The 20708-nt window shown below is 42.6% G+C and overlaps 1 protein-coding gene across 1 annotated transcript in view; it reads right to left on the reverse strand.

Moving 5' to 3' along the window:
* The window catches only part of LOC142204548 (mucin-19-like), a 33334-nt gene extending 14872 nt beyond the window's left edge, over window positions 1–18462 (reverse strand). The window contains exons 1-4 of the mRNA XM_075275864.1: window positions 18439–18462; window positions 14779–14835; window positions 13289–13489; window positions 6020–6259 (exon numbers count right to left, since the gene is read on the reverse strand). Coding sequence (XP_075131965.1) covers window positions 6020–6259; window positions 13289–13489; window positions 14779–14835; window positions 18439–18462 — 522 coding nt within the window. The remainder of the gene's footprint in view (window positions 1–6019; window positions 6260–13288; window positions 13490–14778; window positions 14836–18438) is intronic.
* Between the last annotated feature and the right edge of the window lie 2246 nt (window positions 18463–20708).

The raw sequence follows: 20708 nt of genomic DNA on the forward strand, positions 1-20708 counted from the left end.
GCCTGTTGACTATCACACTGTGTTTTTGATAGTGCGCAGAGTATAAAATGTGTGTATATCTCTCTATATTATAAAAATGAATTCTTGTCTGTCTGTCTGTTCTCTAATGCAAACCAAACGACTGGACCGATCTTCACCAAATTTGGTACAGAGATACTTCAGGTATCCGGGAAGGTTTAAGACAAGACTCCAACTCGCTCGGACGTACCGTTGCTGAGATACAGCATTCCAAACACAATGCCCCCCCCCCCAGTCAATACAAACCTGTAAGTCTTTCACTCATATTTCAACTGCAATACACACGGTCACTCCACATGCACGATACAACACTGATATCCAAACTGAGATACACGCAACAGAGAATTAGATACACAGATCAACACACAGTATCACATGCCAGAGGATTAAATACGTGCTTCTGCACACAGTTCCACATGCCGAAGGATTAGATACACACATCTGCACACAGTGCCACACGTCGGGGGAATGGATACATGCATCTGCACACAGTACCACATGCCAAAGGATTGGATACACGCATCTGTACACATTTCCACACACCAGAGCGTAAGATATGCACGTCTGCACACAGTACCACATGCCGTAGGATTAGATACGCGCATCTACACACAGTTCCACACTCCAGAGGATTATATATGTGCGTCTGCACACAGCTGTACACGCCATAGGATTAGATACACGCGTCTACACACAGTTCCACACACCGTAGCATTAGATACGCCTTCATACAATACCACACTGGGGAGGATTAGATACATGCCTCTGCACACAGTACCACAAGCCAGAGAATTAGATACACATCTCAGCACACAGTACCACACGGGGGAGGATTAGATACGCGCATCTGCACACAGTATCACACGCCAGAGGATTAGATACGCGCATCTGCACACAGTATCACATGCCATAGGATTAGATACGTGCGTCTACACACAGTTCCACATGCTGTAGGATTAGATACGCGCCTCTTCACACAATACCATACAGGGGAGGATTAGATATGTGCATCTGCACACAGTACCACATGACCGAGGGTTAGATATGCGTGTCTGCACACAGTTCCACATGCTGAAGGATTAGATGCATGAGTCTGCACAAAGTACCACACAGGGAAGGATTAGATACACACATCTTCACACAATACCACATGAGAGAATTAGATACACACATCTGCACACAGTTCAACACACTGGAGGATTAGATACGCATGTCTTCACATAGTACCACTGCCAGAGGATTAGATACGCACATCTACACACAGTACCACACGGGGAGGATTAGGTACGCGCATCTGCACACAGTTCAACAAACTGGAGGATTAGATACGCATGTCTTCACATAGTACCACTGGATTGGATATGCACATCTGCACACAGTTCCATACGCCAGAGGATTAGAAATGCACGTCTGCACACAGTACCGCATGCCGTAGTATTAGATACGTACATCTGCACACAGTTTCACACACCGGAGGATTAGATACGCGTGTCTGCACACAGTACCATACGCTGGGGGAATAGATAAATGCGTCTGCACACAATACCACATGCCAGAGGATTGCATACGTGCATCTGCACGCAGTTCCACACATCAGAGGATTAGATAAGCACGCCTGCACATAGTACGACATGCCGTAGGATTAGATACGCGCGTCTGCTTACAGTTCCACACGCCAGAGGATTAGATACACGCTTCTACACACAATTCCACATGCCGTAGGATTAGATACGCGCCTTTTCACACAATACCACACTGGGGAGGATTAGATACATGCCTCTGCACACAATACCACACGCCAGAGAATTACATATGCATCTCAGCACACAGTACCACATGGGGGAGGATTACATACGCGCGTCTGCACACAGTACCACACGCCAGAGGATTAGATACGCGCGTCTGCACACAGTATCACATGCCGTAAGATTAGATTTGCATGTCTGCACACAGTTTCACTTGCCAGAGGATTAGATACATGCCTCTTCACACAATACCACAGGGAGGAGGATTAGATACGCGCATCTGCACACAGTACCACACGCTGGAGGATTAAATATGTGCATCTGCACACAGTACCACACCAACAAGGATTGGATACTTGCATCTAAACACAGTACTACACGGGGAAGGATTAGATACAGCTTTAGTCCAGGTATCCATAACAACTGATCACAGGTTTTTCACTGATATCCAAAATGAGATACACACAACCCACATACAAAATACACCAGTGCAAAATTGGAAAATTCTTATGGGGCCACTACACAAACATAAAATGTAATATACCCGTGCGAAGCCGAGTCCTCCCTCTAGTATATTATATAATTAGTTGTTTGTTTGTTTTTAATTAACACAGACTGTATATTGGGTGAAAACAAAGGATTTATCACAAACAGGTTTGTTTTGTCAGTAAAAAGTGTGTTTACAGATGAAACTGCTCAGTTGAACAAGAGACTTAGACAAAATTAGATTATTGGCAATGACAGAGTTATCTGTCCTGTTTGTCTGTGCTTCTGTGTTAGAGCAGAAATGTAGCAAGCTCAAATAGCAGCACAGCTATACCCTCATTCCTAGCTATTGATTTCTATTACTGATCTGCCTGTGTAATTTCTTGAATTCCTATTGCTTTTCAGACATGTGCTTTGTATGATGCAATGAGATGAAACATAGACCCTACACTATCTCCACCATTACTTTCTGCAACCAACTTCTGGTCACACTTGAAGCATCTTATATAGTGTACTAGCTTTCACCTGCGACTTCGTCTGCGGTGATTTGAGAATTGGGCGGACACAGACGTGTGAAACTGTAAAAGTGCTTTAAAAAGTTTGGTGGGATAGCAAATGTGATATTTTATATTGTGTATGTAGTAATACAGACAATTTGTTGTTATTTTTGGAGGCTTTTTTATTTTTTTACTTTTAGCTGGTCTATGGTAAAGTAGAAATGTACATATGCTCACCGCTGCAAAACTTTTTTTTTTTTTTTTTTTTAAACCAGACACAGAGTCATACATGTAGTACTCTGTGTCTGATTTAGAAAAAAATAAAAAAATACTGTTTTGCGGCGGAGAGCATAAAACACTCACCGCTGTTCATGGCCGGACCCGGTCTGACAGGAAGATGGAAACCTAATATGGAGTGCCAAACGGTAGTGTGAACCCAGCATCAGCCGCGCTTAGGGGTGAACTGTGTGACAACAGAAGATGGAACCGCAAGAACGGAGGGCAGACGGTGGTGTGAACTGAGTGTATGGGAGCCTTGACACGGAGTGAACGCGTGTGTATTTGTGCAAAATACACGTGTAAAAATAAGACTCCTATTGACTTCAATGACATTTTACAGGCGTGTAAAAAATATCATTGAAGTGAATGGGAGTCTTTTTTTGACACGTGCATTTTTACACGTGTATTTTGGCAAAATACACACGTGTTTACGCCTTGTGAAGGCTCCCTAAGGTTTTTTTTTTTGCAACCACAATATGGCGGGGACAGATTAACGGTAGATATAGCATTCTGGGGAATGTGTATTGGTTAGATGAGCTTTTATTGAAATGATAGTCCAAAGTGTGAACCAAAATGGTGGTTTGTTACGTGTGAGTATGACGTTGAGGGTGTAGGGCAAATAGTTTATTAGTAGACGGGGCATTTTTGGGCGGAATGGTAACTAATATGTATATGCATCACAGTAGTTTGGAGTTTTATATGTGTTGGATGATTTTTTGATTTTTTTCTTTTCTTTTTTTTTACTTTTTTCTTCGTTCCACTGAGGGGTGTGAACCTGTAATCATTTGATTGCAAGCCTCCATAGACGGCAATCCAAGTGTATTGCCGTCTATGAGAGATTGTGTGCCTTACTATCGCGGCTGTCCATAGCCCAGTAGTATTGTAAACACAGGCGTGGGAGCATTCAGTATGGAACAGGTCGGCTCCTGTGAGGTCAGCAGGCAGGAGCTGGTCTGCAACGGTAAGGGGTGTTTGAGGGGGAGGGGGGTCAAGTGTTAATGCCTGCAATCCCAGTCCATTTTAATTGCAGACAGGAGCAACGGGCCTCCGTGTGTAGTGGAAAGCTATATGTAAATGTAAGTGAGTAGAGTGAGGGCTACTGCTGAGTTGACAGTAAGGAGTGTGCAGGCAGTTTGTGGCAGGAAATGCGAGGCAGTGTGTGTGAGTCTATAGCTGGGGTTAGGAGTCCTGCTTTTGTGAGTCTCCTGCTAGGAAATCATGTTGTTTAGTGGCACCAAAAGTAGCCTATGTTTCAATCCCAAGGGAAAACTATGTTTGAGGAAAATTGCATGCAAATCCGTCCAGGCGTTTTAGCGTGATTGAGGAACAAACATCCAAACTCACAAACATTGGATGTGAAATCAGCACTGTAAGTTAACCACTGTCTATTGGCTGATATCGGCAGTCAGTTGATGTCAGGTTATGCTAGAACATCCAAGTCTGAGCCACACACATACGTCTCTTCTGTATTTCCTGCTCACACCTGTGGCAGTGGCCATTTTATTTCATCCTAGACATATCACTCTTGTTCAGTTTGTTAAAACTGAACAATTTGGACTATTCTGGTTGAACCTGGTTCAAATCTGTCCATCACTAATCATAGCCAAGTGATACATCTTGCTCTGTGACAAAATAATAATATGGAAAGAGCTGACAAAAAGATGTGTTTTCCTTTCATGTAAATAATTGCCCTTTTGGTCTCATGTCAATTTCCCAGTGGAATTATGCAAAAAAAAAAAAAAAGATACACATGGAGACATGCAGGAATAACACAGCTCTGCAAATACCTTCAAATAAGCATCTTCTGTCAGAGTAGATTCACAAATGTGCAAGTGAATTCCTAAAAAACGCATTTGATAAACAAATGAGCAAAATAACCCTCAAATGCTCCATTTTAGAGCTTTATAATGATATTCAGGATCAAGTCCTTGCTCTATTTGGAAAGAACTTTACTAGCCCATGAGGTTTCTTCATGTATTTTGAACAGTATTGTATCTTTTGTCAATATATCTTAAGTGAACATTGGAAGGAAACCCATTTTGAACTAATGCACACTGCCATATACACTTTTATTATTCTGAATGCCAAAGCCCACCTTATGAAACTTACTAAATGTCCTTAATATTAGATGCCCACAGCTGGTCTATTCTATTGTATGTAGTTATGTGGACATTACAATACTTCCCTGATCAAAACAATGCTTTTTACCCACCAGCTCTACTTTTTCACTCTGTTCACTAACCACAACAGCCACATCTAGACAAAATGCCCTCCACATCAAACTAATGGTGGCAAAATTATATATATTAATCACTGCATTCATCCAACACTATCCTCTCAGGCAGAGATAATACCACAGATTAAAAAAAAGTTATATGTTGACTACGTTGAAACAGAATGGAACAGAGATATCAAAACCAAAGGTTTATTTGAGAAGTGGAAACAGTGTATAGTTCACCACTGAACATAAACTGAGTGAACAGTCCAGGTACAGTATTTAACCATACATTTTGGTATCATCTGCAGAAACTTAAGGCACTTTGAGAATATTGAAAAACTCATGACCAATGTATCCTTTGGCCCTTCTACTTTATTTCTACATGGAACCCATCCTAGTCTCCCATAAGCTATCAGATATTCGTCTAGACCAGTCAATTTGTTAACATCTTTACCTACATACTAAAATAACACCACCATAACCTAACAAACTGATTATCACATAAGATATGCTGTTATTTGTTACCTTTTAACCATGTTATCATTCAGGAATTGTCAAGTACAAATTGTTGGCTTTTGTCATGTAGCACCAAAATGCTGCAAAGTGCTGTGGAATATGATGGCGCTATACAAGTAATAATAATAATAATAATAATAATAATAATAATAATAATAATAATAATAATAATAATAATAATATGTTTATTGCGCTGATTGTAATTATATGTCATGTAAGTCTTGATAAAAGCATCATATAGAAAAAGAGAAAAATCTTACTTTTGGATGGCAATCTTTGAATGTGTCATCTTTTATAATTTGACATCTACTCATTGCCCAGGTTTTGCAGTAAGGATTTTTATCACAAGGGGAAACTTGAGCTTTTGTCTCTAAACAGGTAGAGTCCTGCCTCCAGCTGTTTCCCATGTCATTTGCGTTTGACTTCTTACTTCCATCTCTTCCCATGAACTCATCCTTTATATCACCATTGTTATTGCCACACATGCCATTAACTTTATGCTGTTTAAAAGAAGGTAAGCAAATATACAGTTATGAAGACTCTTTATGCCTATAGAAAAGACTAATGTATATATGCCTATATAAAATAAGGTAGTGTAGAGAAAACTATGATTGTCATAGTAAATCCTAACATGTACATGAATACGATAGATACAGTCCTATGAAAAAGTTTGGGCACCCCTATTAATCTTAATCATTTTTAGTTCTAAATATTTTGGTGTTTATAACAGCCATTTCAGTTTGATATATCTAATAACTGATGGACACAGTAATATTTCAGGATTGAAATGAGGTTTATTGTACTAACAGAAAATGTGCAATATGCATTAAACCAAAATTTGACCGGTGCAAAAGTATGGGCACCTCAACAGAAAAGTGACATTAATATTTAGTAGATCCTCCTTTTGCAAAGATAACAGCCTCTAGTCGCTTCCTGTAGCTTTTAATCAGTTCCTGGATCCTGGATAAAGGTATTTTGGACAAACAATTCAAGTTCAGTTAAGTTAGATGGTCGCCGAGCATGGACAGCCCGCTTCAAATCATCCCACAGATGTTCAATGATATTCAGGTCTGGGGACTGGGATGGCCATTCCAGAACATTGTAATTGTTCCTCTGCATGAATGCCTGAGGATTTGGAGCGGTGTTTTGGATCATTGTCTTGCTGAAATATCCATCCCCGGCGTAACTTCAACTTCGTCACTGATTCTTGAACATTATTCTCAAGAATCTGCTGATACTGAGTGGAATCCATGCGACTCTCAACTTTAACAAGATTCCCGATGCCGGCATTGGCCACACAGCCCCAAAGCATGATGGAACCTCCACCAAATTTTACAGTGGGTAGCATGTGTTTTTCTTGGAATGCTGTTTCTTTTTGGACGCCATGCATAACGCCTTTTTTTATAACCAAACAACTCAATTTTTGTTTCCAAAATGAAGCTGCCTTGTCCAAATGTGCTTTTTCATACCTCAGGCAACTCTATTTGTGGCGTACGTGCAGAAACGGCTTCTTTCTCATCACTCTCCCATACAGCTTCTATTTGTGCAAAGTGCGCTGTATAGTTGACCGATGCACAGTGACACCATCTGCAGCAAGATGATGCTGCAGCTCTTTGGAGGTGGTCTGTGGATTGTCCTTGACTGTTCTCACCATTCTTCTTCTCTGCCTTTCTGATATTTTTCTTGGCCTGCCACTTCTGGGCTTAACAAGAACTGTCCCTGTGGTCTTCGATTTCCTTACTATGTTCCTCACAGTGGAAACTGACAGGTTAAATCTCTGAGACAACTTTTTGTATCCTTCCCCTGAACAACTATGTTGAACAATCTTTGTTTTCAGATCATTTGAGAGCGGGCTGTCCATGTTCGGCGACCATCAAACTTAACTGAACTTGAATTGTTTTGTAGAAAGAAATGGTCCAAAATACCTTCATCCAGGATCCAGGAACTGATTAAAAGCTACAGGAAGCGACTAGAGGCTGTTATCTTTGCAAAAGGAGGATGTACTAAATATTAATGTCACTTTTCTGTTGAGGTGCCCATATTTTTGCACCGGTCAAATTTTGGTTTAATGCATATTGCGCATTTTCTGTTAGTACAATAAACCTCATTTCAATCCTGAAATATTACTGTGTCCATCAGTTATTAGATATATCAAACTGAAATGGCTGTTGCAAACACCAAAATATTTAGAACTAAAAATGATTAAGATTAATAGGGGTGCCCAAACTTTTTCATAGGACTGTAGATAGATAGATAGATAGATAGATAGATAGATAGATAGATAGAATTTCATTTCAGTTTAAGTTGGAAAGTTTCTGATCATGTCTTTCTGATTTGATGGCCCAAAACTCGCCCATGTTGGCAGACTTATGCAAGATCTCTCTGTGTCTCTGAGGAGTCCACCAAGAGGGTCAGCTGTGACGACGCATTCATGAGTGTCACAATCCAGCTCCTGTGTGTGATGCGAGAATCCCTCATCGCAATTATGGATAACGCATTGTACACTGAGGAGTTGGGCATAGGAGCAGAACCTACCAGCAGGATATTCAGTGCACACTCCTGTCCGCTTCACAGCGTATATTAATGAGAGAAGAGGAGGATGACGAAGTGGCAGAGGATCTCATTGTCACACAGGAGGCTAGCGACACCCTCTGGCCAAACTACCGCCACTGAGGTGCCTAGTGTCACCAGTTACATGACAAATTTAGTGCGGTTTGCACACTTTGCAAGTCTAAACTTAGTAGGGGCTCTGAAAAGAGCAACTTTACCACCTTTTGTGTGCGCTGTCATTTGGAAGACAAGCCCTGGGCTCAGTGGGAAAGAGAAAACACAGGACAATTGTCGCCCGGCGTTGCCGACACTGCCTCTTCCACTGTTTACAGTGCTGGTGCTGCAGTCCAGACCACCAGCCTGGACACCTACACATCTGTCTATGACACATTGGGGAGTTCACCCTCATCCGCCCTTTTGGCCTGCACCATCATGCACCCCTTCCCAGCCACTCCCCATCTCCCAGGCATTTAATTGCAGGCAGAAGTACAGCGCAAACCGCCCACATGCCCAAGCCTTTAACGGCCTCATCTACAAACTGCTGGCCCTGGAGATGTGGGCGTTTATGCTTCTGGATACTCAGGCCTTCCGTGACCAGATGGCAGCTGGGGCACCTCCCTATGCTGGGCCTAGCCGTTACTACTTCTCTTGGTGTGCTGTCCCTGCCTTGCACCTGCATGTGTCCCATAACACGCTGTAACACTGGCATGGGGAGATGTCAGCAGGCTGTGCTGAAGCTCATCAGCTTGGGGGACAGATAGCACACTGCCTCTGAGGTGAGGGAAGCCATCCTGGATGATATGGTAATATGGTTTTCACCGCTGCACCTGGGCCCAGGCATGTTTGCGTATGTGATAATGGCCGGAACCTGCTAGCAGATCTGGATTGACTAAAAATTGGATTGAGCTTGTATAGCATGACTGAATTGCTATGTATCACACTTAGCTTTTGGGGGTAGACCCCTAAAAATTTGATTGAGCTTATATAGCGTGACTGAATTGCTGTGTATGACACTTAGCTTTTGGGGGTAGACCCTTAAAAATTGGATTGAGCTGATATAGTACTCGTAGGGAAAAAAAAACACAGTCCTCCAGCATATAATGAAGAAAATCCAATTTTCAATGCATGACACTTGAATGCAAACGTATAATATTGGAACACTCACTTAACAATGTGTGGGATCCAACACATGAACTTTCAAAGATTCCTCCAGCTCGGAACATGAATACACATATGGGCTTGCGGTGAAAGTGAAGTTCAGCGAGATCCACTTGATTAAAAAACTTGAATCTTTATTTCATTGTCCAATTAAAAAATGAATATATATATAGATGGTACAGACATAGACCATGATGGTTATACCTCAGTAGCAGGTTACACGAAAAGCAGCTGACGCATTTCGAAACTACTGTTTCTTAGTCATAGCATGACTTGAGCTGATATAACCTGATTGAATTTCTGTGTCTCCCACTTAGCTTCGGTGGGTACAGAATTAAAAACACGTTTGACCATACATGGCCTGCCTGAATGAATGGCTGTGTCTCCCACTTAGCTTTGGGGGTTAGACCCTTAAAAATTGGATTGAGCTGATATAGCCTGATTAAATTGCTGCGTCTCCCACTTAGCTTTGGTGGGTACAGCATTAAAAACAGGTTTGACCATACATGGCCTGCCTGAATGAACGGCTGTGTCTCCCACTTAGCTTTGGGGGCTAGACCCTTAAAAATTGCATTGACCTGATGTAGCCTGATTGAATTGTTGTATATCCCCCTTAGCTTCGGTGGGTACAGCATTAAAAACAGGTTTGACCATACATGGCCTGACTGAATGAACGACTGTCTCCCACTTAGCTTCGGGGGGTACAGCATGTGGAAAGCTGGATGTCGCGTATATAGACTGACTGAATTGCTGTGTATCCCACTTAAAAAAAAACAGGGAAGGTGGGAGGGGGTACGAACATTTACTGCGTATGCCGCGTGGTGTTCGATTGGAATCGAATACTTCGAACGGCCTGATATTCGATCGAACGGTGTTCGCTCATCTCTAATGATAACCAGTGTAACACCGAACATCTACCATAGTAAATACTAGTGATAATTTCTATAATGAGTAGTAAGTCCAGCCACCCTGAGTTTTGGTGGGTCAAAGTAAGGGAAGGTGAGCCAAGCCTGGAGTAACAACCGTTGGCATAGTTGTTGTAGTTTGTAAGCCCTTAGCCCCTACAGATTCAGCATCTGGCCTCAGGTGTCAATCTCTGGTATTCAGAGGTGGTGAAAAAGCAGCTGCTCATTTAAGTCCTCTGCACTGTCCACCATTAATGTTCCCTAGTAGCCCCCTCACTGTTTTTCTTAAATAAAAAAAAAAAAGCTGTTTCCTAGACGGTAGAGAAAAATTGATGACAGGTTAAAGCACAGGTTAGTACGGATGGTATATAAGCAGTCTCAACTCAAGCTGTCCTGCAGGCTCAGGGTGCATCAGTCTCAGTGCAATCTATCCATCAGCATTTCAATGAAATGAAACACTATGGCAGGAGACCCAGGAGGACCCCACTGCTGACATAGAGAAATAAAAAAGCTAGACTGTAGTTTGTCAAAATGTACATGAGTAAACCAAAATTCTTCTAGGAAAATGTCTCGTGGACAGATTAGACCAAGATAGAACTTTATGGTAAAGCACATGATTCCTCTGTGTAATGAAAACAGAATGAGGCCTACAAAGAGAAGAACAGAGTACCAACAGTCAAATACGGAGGAGTTTCAAAGATATTTTGGGGTTGCTTTGCTGCCTCTGTCACTGGGTGCTTGGCATCATGAAATCTGAAGCTTACCAAAGGATTTTGAGTCACAATGTAGGGCCCAAGCTGGATGTGCATTCTAGGTCATAGGTCTTCCACCAAGACAATGATCCCAAACATACTACAAAAAAAAGCACCCAGGAATTGAGTCCTTTCATTCCTTGTTCACATGCGGTTTTATATTTCACTAGAAAGCTGACAGTGCCCCAGGGCAAGACATATGTCTTCACTGTCAGAAGGGGGCATTCCTGACATTCTAGCTGAGCTATGAGGAACGCCCCTCCTGACAGTACTGTTCATAGCCCTGTACTATCAGATGGAGCATTCCTTACAGCCCAGCAATGACGCTAAACTGTGAAGAACGCCCCACAGTACTAGTCTATGGATGAATTAAGTGCACTGTTGGCTTTCTAGCGGTATATAAAACTGAATGTGCCCGAGGACATGAAAGGTCCTCTTTAAGAACAGTCTTGGAGAGGTCTTAAGTGTCCAGCAATGAGTCTGGATCTAAATCCTATTGAACACCTGTGCAGAGATCTTAAAATTGCTGTTGGGAGAAGACACCCTTCAAATGTGAGAGAGCTGGGGCAGTTTGCAAAAGAATAGTGGCCCAAAATTCCAGTTGAGAGGTAAGGGAAGATGGTTATAGGAAGCAATTGATTTCAGTTATATTTTCCAAACGGTGTGCAACTGAATATGGAGTTGAGGGTGCCAGTAATTTTGTCCATTTGTCCAATTTTTGGAGTTTTGTGTGAAATCATATCATTTTTGGCTTTTTTACTCTGTTTTGTGTGTTTCCAATACAATGGAAATAAACATGTTTAACAAAACGTGTAATTGCAATAATTTTCTGAAAGAAAAACTTCATTTTCTGGAAGAATTTCACGGGTTACATCACATACAGCCATGGCTTTTTTTTTGTATCACATTACAGTATAGCAGGAACAATTTAATGTACAGAATATATGGCAGACTGTGCCAACATGTTGTTTAACCATAAGTTACCACATGGTGTGATCAGAATGGTTTTAAAGCCATTTGACTTTCTAAATCAGGAAACAGAAAGGTTATTTATGGCTCTGTTTTCCAGCAAAAAAAAAAAGACAAATAACAAAATATTCAACAGAATTAGTCAATATATGTTATTATATACATAACTGCCCCTGTAATGATAGATAAAACATGTGTTGTAAACATGCAGTTGTCATATGTATGTTTGGCTGTTACTGCAGATCCCAGCCTTGTGGCTTGCACATGTTCCCATCCAAGCCATGACTAGTTGAGAAATGCTCCAGTAAATTTTTGGGCCACACACTCCATCTCTGTTCTGGATCAGTTCTTTTCTGTAACAGTTTACAGCTTAAAGACCATTGTAGGTAGGGTAACTACAAAAGAGGCACTTGAGACTGGACAACTCAGTGAGTGGCTGTTTATAGTCACTCATCTCTAAGTCATTCTTTCAGGTTTTTTTTTTTTGGTTTTTTTTTTTAACGTGTGCTCTTTGTGTGGTGTACAAAGGCTTTTAACCCACTCCCGCTACATCCATTTGTCAATTTTTGTTTTTTACTCCCCCTAACTTTTTCACTTTTCCATGCACAGAAGCAAATGGCACTCAGTTTTTGTGGGACAAATTGTACGTCATAATGGTACCATTTTGTTATGTTGTAATACCTTAAGGATTCTTGGAGTTGTTATATTCTGCCAACCTTTTTTTTTTTTTTTTTTTTTTTTTTTTTTATATTTCGGTATATTTTTATTAATACCATTTTGGGTACTGTATGATGTTTTGATTGCTTTTTCTTCAAATTTTAATGAAGGTGAACCAAAAAAACAAAAAAAAAAAACAAACAAACGCATTTCAGCTTCTTTGATTTTTTTTTCCCATTATAGAATTCCTCATGTTGGAATTTTTTTTTGTAAGTTTGTAGAGCAGGCATTTTTGGACACAGCGATACTTAATGTATGTGTGTTTTAATTCATTTATTTATATATTTATTTATTTATATATCGGTAAATCAAATAGCAGAAAGAATTGCCTTCTTACTTCTGTCTTAAAAATTTTTTTAACCACCTTGTTACAATTAACTACTCATTAAATTTTGCAGAGATTTTAAATGATCAAATAGTAGAATGTAGAACAGAAAAATCAATATAATATAATATAAAATTCTTTTTGAAGACTTACTTTCCAGTAGGCATTAAGTTTGATCATGGCTGTTGCCTGTTTATCCCATGTCACTTGGAATCCACTTGCATGTTCGACAAGAACATATGAGTTAAGTTCAACAACAGAAAAGCTGTTTTTGCTCTCGCTCTCTTTGCTTGAACAGTATGATTTTGAATGGTCAATTCTAACTTTTCCATCTTGAAGAGAAATTACAGTATCCTAAACAATAATAATAATTATGATGATGATGAGTAATATAAAATTAGTATATCAAATTTAACAAAAGATAAACTAAATTAGACAAAATATAATGTGTAAATTAAAACAGCTTATATTTTCCCATGGATTGTGTGCACATTCTGTGCCAAAACCCACATGAAATACACATGTACTCCATCTACGATTTCAACGTGAATCCATACAGTACTTTGTAAAATAAATAAATAAATAATTGACATATCAATGTTGTCACAGTTTCCACACTGAAACTGCAATGGTGGAGGCATAAGGATTATCCCAATGGAAAGGGGCTAAATCTGTATACAGATATACAAAATGTGAAACTGGAAATCCTCTGGAAACGGTTCATACTGGCTTGATGAGTTCTATGATTTCAACTTGGGATAAGAAGTGATGATAAATGTCATGGATCTAGTGTTATCTGTTGTGTGTTGCTTGTAATGGACCCTGAAAGATCCCACAGTACATTTTGCAGAAAATTCCAAATTGAGATTTTTAATTTCCCCTCTTCTCTTTACTTTGGGGGCAAGTTGTATATTTTAATGGCACTATTCAATGTTCAATTCAATGCATTGCAGAAAAGAAAAAAAAATGCTTGTGGGGTGAAATAGAATAAAAACATAATTGCCCCCGTTGTTTTCTGGGGGGGGGGGGTATTTACAAGTTCACAATGTAGTTTAAAAAAAAAGAAAAAATTACCTGTTATTATTTTGCTGGTGAGTACAATTACAGTTGTATAATAATTTACATTAATTTATGTAGGTTCAGATATGTTTTATTACTTTCTTATATTTCCCTCTATAAGGATACTAATATTTGTGAGGTAAACAGTGTTTTTTATTGGTAGTATTATGGAGTACATAAAACTTGCTGTTTAGATTATATTCAATTTGGGGAGAAATTAATGAAGCTAAGTGGCTATTCGTGCATTGTCATTTTTTACTATAGCATTCACTGTATGGATAAGTAGTTTTATATTTTAATAATTTGAGCCTTTACATGGTGATGCCAATTATGTTTCATTCTTTAGTCTAAGGCCCCATGAAAAGCAGTTTTTTGTTTGTTTGTGTTTGATGACTTTGCTGCCTCTTCTTTGAGAGGAAAAAGTATAAATCACTTCAAAATGTGCAACAACACATTTTTTTTTTTTTTACATGTAAACTGGAAAAAGGAGATTGTTTTGATTTAAATTTAGTTTTAGTTCCCCCTAGGCCAGGGGTCAGCCACTTCTGGCACCTTTGCAGGTGCGGTCCATTGAACGGATCTACCTGGCACAGAGCTTTCATAAACCACTGCTGCTTCAGGTAGCAATCTCTCTTTCTCATCTGGAAAGATAGTTAAAAACAGAACTGAAGGGTGAGAACAATGGGGGAAAAATGTGAGTCCTGTTGTCCTAGTCTACAGACTGTGAGATACTATAGCCAAAGAGCAACAATTGCTTGTGAAATTCAATTTGAAGCAAATTGGAAATTATAGTATGGAAGGTAAACACTTGATTTGTATGGTGGATATTCAACAAAAAGATTGAGCTTTCTGAGGAACATCCACTACACCCGCAAAACAGGCTTACTGCAGACTACTCTGAAGACTGTATTCCACTAAAAGTCATATCCACTAAAGAAGGGCCTTGCAGTGCTGAAATCCTGGGTTCGAATCCTGCCAGGAACAACATCTGCCAGGAGTTTGTATGTTCTCCCCGTGTTTGCGTGGATTTCCTCCCATTCTACAAAGACATACTGATAGGAAAAAAAAAGTACATTGTGATCCCTATATGGGGTTCACAATCTACATAAAAAAAGAAGGATCATGTTTGCAAAAAAAAAGTCAGAGAAAAGATGACACTGGAATGTAAGTCTTATTAACTAATTAATCAGGTACCGTTATAGTTTGCATTATCTGACTTTCATACAGGTGTCAACACTAGAGAGGAGCGAACGCCGTTCGATCAAATAGGTATTCGATCGAATATCAGGCCATTTGAGGTATTCGATTCCAGTAAAAATTCGTATCCCCTCCCACCTTCTCTGGTGCTTTTTTTTGCATCAATAACTGTGCAGGGGAGGTGGGACAGGAACTATGACAATGGAGGCAGTGAAAAAAATAGAAAAAACCCATTGGCTGCCGGAAACATGTGACCTCCAATTTATAAGAACGGCTGCCGCCCTATACGCCATTTTTTGCGGTCAGACATAGGGAGAGAAACATATCTGCTGAGGGCTAGATAGCGATTAGCTTCAGATAGGCAGGGAAGAACTAAAGAAGAAAAACAACAGCTCTTCTCAGAGCTGTACACTGTAGGAACATCAGTCCAGCTTTCCCTGGACGGTGGAAAACAGGGATACACAAAAGATACAACTTCTTATATAGCAGAAAAACAGCTTTCATTTTTGGCTGTCCGCACACAGAATAGCTGGAATCCACAACAGTTACAAGTTCATATAGAGCTGAAAAAAGCCTTTCATTTTGGGGTTTCTGGAAAAATAGCAGCAATCCACTGCATTTACAAGTTCATATAGCTGAAAAAAGCCTTGAATTTTGGGGGGCCTGAAAAATAACAGCAATCCACTGCATTTACAAGTTCATATAGCTGATAAAAACCTTGCATTTTGGGGTTTCTTGAAAAATAGCAGCAATCCACTGCATTTACAAGTTCATATAGCTGATAAAAACCTTGCATTTTGGGGTTTCTTGAAAAATTGCAGCAATACACTGCATTTACAAGTTCATATAGCTGAAAAAAGCCTTGCATTTTGTGGTTTCTTGAAAAATTGCAGCAATCCACTGCATTTACAAGTTCATATAGAGCTGGAAAACAGCTTTTCTTTGTGGTGTATAGACCATCAAAAAGGGAATTACTATACATCCAAAATGTGCAAGGGTAGCGCAAGGGGACGGGGACGAGGACAGGGGAATGGAAATGTAGATGTTGAGCAAGGTTGCGTTCAACCAACAGTGTCTACTGCGCCTACAGCTCTGCGGCAGCAAGCATTGCACTTCCCCACAGTCCCCGGCTTGATGGCCACATTGAGTAGGCTGCAGGGTACAAACCCAAGTAGGCCCGAGCACCACGAAGAGGTGTTACAATGGCTGGCAGACAATGCTTCCAGCACATGCTCCACCATCCAGTCAGCCTCTACCTCAACTCCTCCTCCTACCCAACAGTCTGGTCCTCCTTCCTCACAACATGCCCAATCTTCCCAGCAACCTAATCCCACCTTTCCCACCTCCCAGGAGCTGTTTTCGGCTCCATTCACTGTCCCTCTCTCTGTCCCACCACATACTGAATCACCAGAGGTAACAGATGAGTTGCCTGATGCACAAACACTGGAGCATCCGTTATCTCCTCTTGTTGTTGACCAGCAATCGTCCCTCAGTGACGACGATGACGAGACACAGTTGCCATCAGGGCAGCCTGTTGCCGTCGTCGGTGTGCAAGAGGAGGAGGAGCAGGAGGAGGATTTGGAAGAGGAAGTGGTGGACGATGAGGCCACTGACCCGACCTGGACAGGGCTAATGTCAAGCGGGGAGAGCAGTGGAGATTTGGAGGGAAGTGCAGCACCAAAGAGGGTGGCTAGAGGCAGAGGAATGTCCAGAGGCAAAGGACAGTTGCTTCACCGAAGCCAGGACACAGCCAGCAGGGCCCAAAATGTTCCCTCTTGTAGCCAGCCTAGAAAAACTCCCCCATCGAGGCCACGGTCTTCGGTGGTGTGGAATTTTTTTAATGTATGTACTGTGGACAAATATAGTGCCGTTTGCACACTCTGCAACTCGAAACTGAGTAGGGGCTCTGAAAAGAGCAACCTTACAACCACTGCCATGCGCTGTCATTTGGAAGGCAAGCACTGGGCTCAGTGGCAGAGAGCAAACACAGGATAATCGTCGTCCGGCGTTGCCGCCACTGCCTCTCCTACTGTTGCCAGTGCTGGCGCTGCAGTCCAGACCAGAAGCCAGGAAACCTCCACATCTCCCTCCACCACTTTGGGGACTTCTCCCTCATCCTCCCCTTTTCCTGCCTCAGCTCGTTCTCCTGCCTTAGCTCCTTCTCCTGTACCATCATGCGCCTCCTCACAAAAACCCACCATCTCCCAGACTTTTGAGCGCAGCAAAAAATACAGCGCTACCCGCCCCCATGCACAAGCCTTATACGCGCACATCTCCAAACTGCTGGCCCAGGAGATGTTGCCATTCCGGCTTGTTGAAACTCAGGCCTTCTGTGACCTGATGGCAAGTGCGGCACCACACTATGCCATCTCTAGCCATCACTACTCCCGCTGTGCCGTCCCCGGCTTGCACCAGCACGTGTCACGCAACATCCGGCGGGCCCTAAGTTCCTTGATTTTCACAAAGTTCCACTTGACCACCAATGCGTGGACAAGTGCATGTGGACAGGGACACTACATTTCACAGCACACTGCGTGAATGTAGTTGAGGCTGGGACCGGGTCACAATCTGGGGAGGTCTACCTCATTTCCCCGCCCAACATTCCTGGCAGGGGCTCTGAACCACCACCCTCCTCCTCCTCCATCACATTGACCCCAGTTACCAGCTGGAAACGCTGCAGCACTTGCATGAGGAGACGTCAGCAGGCCGTGCTGAAGCTCATAAACTTGGGGGACAGACAGCACACTGCCTCAGAGGTGAGGGATACCCTCCTTAATGAGATGGCAACATGGTTTTCGCCGCTGCACCTGGGCCCAGGCATGGTCGTGTGTGATAACGGCCGCAACCTGGTAGCGGCTCTGTAGCTTGCCAACCTCCGACACGTTCCAAGCCTGGCCCACGTGTTCAATTTAGTGGTGCAGCGGTTTTTGAAAATATACCCCAATTGTGCGCCCACTTTTGCAAGTCCAAAATAGCCGCTGCTAGCCTCCGAAGCCTCCAGCAACGCCTCCATCTGCCAGAACACGGCTGATGTGCGACGTCCCCACACGCTGGAACTTGACGTACGACATTGTTGAGTAGAGTCTGTGAGCAGCAGAGACCCTTGATGGAGTACCATCTCCAAAAACCAAGGGTTCTTCAGAGTCAGCTCCCGCAGTTTCTGCACCATGAGTGGCCATGGATGGCAGACTTATGCGAGATCTTGCGTGTCTTTGAGGAGTCAACCATGAGGGTCAGTTATGATCACAATCCCGCTCCTGTGTGTGACGCGAGAATCCATCATCGCCATCAGGGATAACGCATTGGACGCCGAAGAGTCAGGCATAGGAGCAGAAACATCCCAGCAGGATAGTCATGGCACACTCCTGTCCTCTTCACAGCGTATATTGAGAGAGGAGGAGGATGAAGTGGCAGATCTCATTGTCACACAGGAGGGTAGCGGGAAAGTTCATTGCATTCCATTGCTGTAGCGCGGTTGGGGCGAAATGGAGGAGGAGTAGGAAATGGAGAGTGACCATTCCGGTGGGGGCAGCCAAGTGACGCCAAGTAACACTCTGGCACACATGGCTGAATACATGTTGGAGTGCTTTGCAACTGACAAACGCATTGCCAAAATCCTGGAGAGCAACGACTACTGGATTTTTGCAATCCTCGACCCCCAGTATAAAAATTATGTTTGTAATTTTATTCCGGTGGAGGGGAGGGCCAGTCGCATGAGTAATTGCCACAAGCAACTGGTGAAAAATATGATGGAGATGTTTCCATCAACTGTCATTGGCGGCACACAGAACAGTTCCTCCAACAGGCGACAAACTGTCATCTGGTCCACACCCGGCAGGGGCACACTCTCCAAGTTCTGGGACACGTTAATGGCACCCACTTGCCAAAGTGCCGCCACTGAGGAGCCTAGTGTCACCAGGAGGGATAAGTATAGGCGCATGTTGCAGGAGTACCTGGCCGACACCAGCCCTGTCCTCTCAGATCCCTCTGCCGCCTATACTTATTGGGTCTCCAAGTTGAATTTGTGGCTGGAACTTGTGCTGTACGCATTGGAGGTTCTTTCCTGCCCTGCCGCCAGCGTGCTTTCGGAAAGGGTCTTCAGTGTTTCCGGTGGCACAATTACGGATAAGCGCAGCTGGCTGTCAGCTGACAGTGCTGACCGGCTGATGCTCATAAAAATGAACAGCCACTGGATAGACCCATCATTTTCATGTCCACCGGTGTCATGAAGACATGTCCACCCGACATGAAGTTGCATGTGTGTGCTCACCCTCTACAATTCCTCCACCTCCTCATACTCCTCCACCATCAGCGCTGCACAATTCTGATCCTACTAGGATCAATCCACCCTGATTCCCCCCAACTCTTCCGGTTAGAGTGTCAATCCACCCTGATTCCTGCCAACTCTGCTGGTTAGAGTGTCAATCCACGCTGATTCCCCCCAACTCTGCTGGTTAGAGTATCAATCCACCCTGATTCCCCCCAACTCTGCTGGTTAGAGTATCAATACACCCTGATTCCCCCAAACTCTGCTGGTTAGAGTCTCTACTCACTCCAAGAGCCAAAAACACTGCTTATTAAAGGCTCTACTCACTCCAAGGGCCAAAAACAATGCTTTTTAAAGGCTCTACTCACTCCAGTGGCCAAAAACACTGCTGGTGCAAGGCTCTACTCACTCCAAGGGCCAAAAACACTGCTGGTGAAAGGCTCTACTCACTCCAAGGGCCAAAAATACTGCTTTTTAAAGGCTCTACTCACTCCAACGGACAAAAAACATTGCTTTTGAAGGCTCTACTCACTCCAAGGGCCAAAAACACTGCTGGTGCAAGGCTCTACTCACGCCAAGGGCCAAAAACACTGCTGGTGCAAGGCACTACTCACTCCAAAGGCCAAAATCACTGCTTTTTAAAGGCTCTTTTCACTCCAAGGGCCAAAAACATTGCTTTTTAAAGGCTGTACTCACTCCAAGGGCCAAAAACACTACTGGTGCAAGGCTCTACTCACTCCAAGGGCCAAAAACACTGCTTTTTAAAGGCTCTACTCACTCCAAGGGCCAAAAACACTGCTGGTTTAAGGCTCTATTCACTCCAAGGGCCAAAAACACTGCTGGTGCAAGGCTGTACTCACTCCAAGGGCCAAAAACACTGCTTTTTAAGGCTCTACTCACTCCAAGGGCCAAAAGCACTGTATTTTAAAGGCTCTACTCACTCCAAGGGCCAAAATCACTGTATTTTAAAGGCTCTACTCACTCCAAGGGCCAAAATCACTGTATTTTAAAGGCTCTACTCACTCCAAGGGCCCAAAACACTGCTGGTGC

Source organism: Leptodactylus fuscus, chromosome 5 (genome assembly GCF_031893055.1).
Source record: "Leptodactylus fuscus isolate aLepFus1 chromosome 5, aLepFus1.hap2, whole genome shotgun sequence".
Taxonomy (NCBI): Eukaryota; Metazoa; Chordata; class Amphibia; order Anura; family Leptodactylidae; genus Leptodactylus; species Leptodactylus fuscus.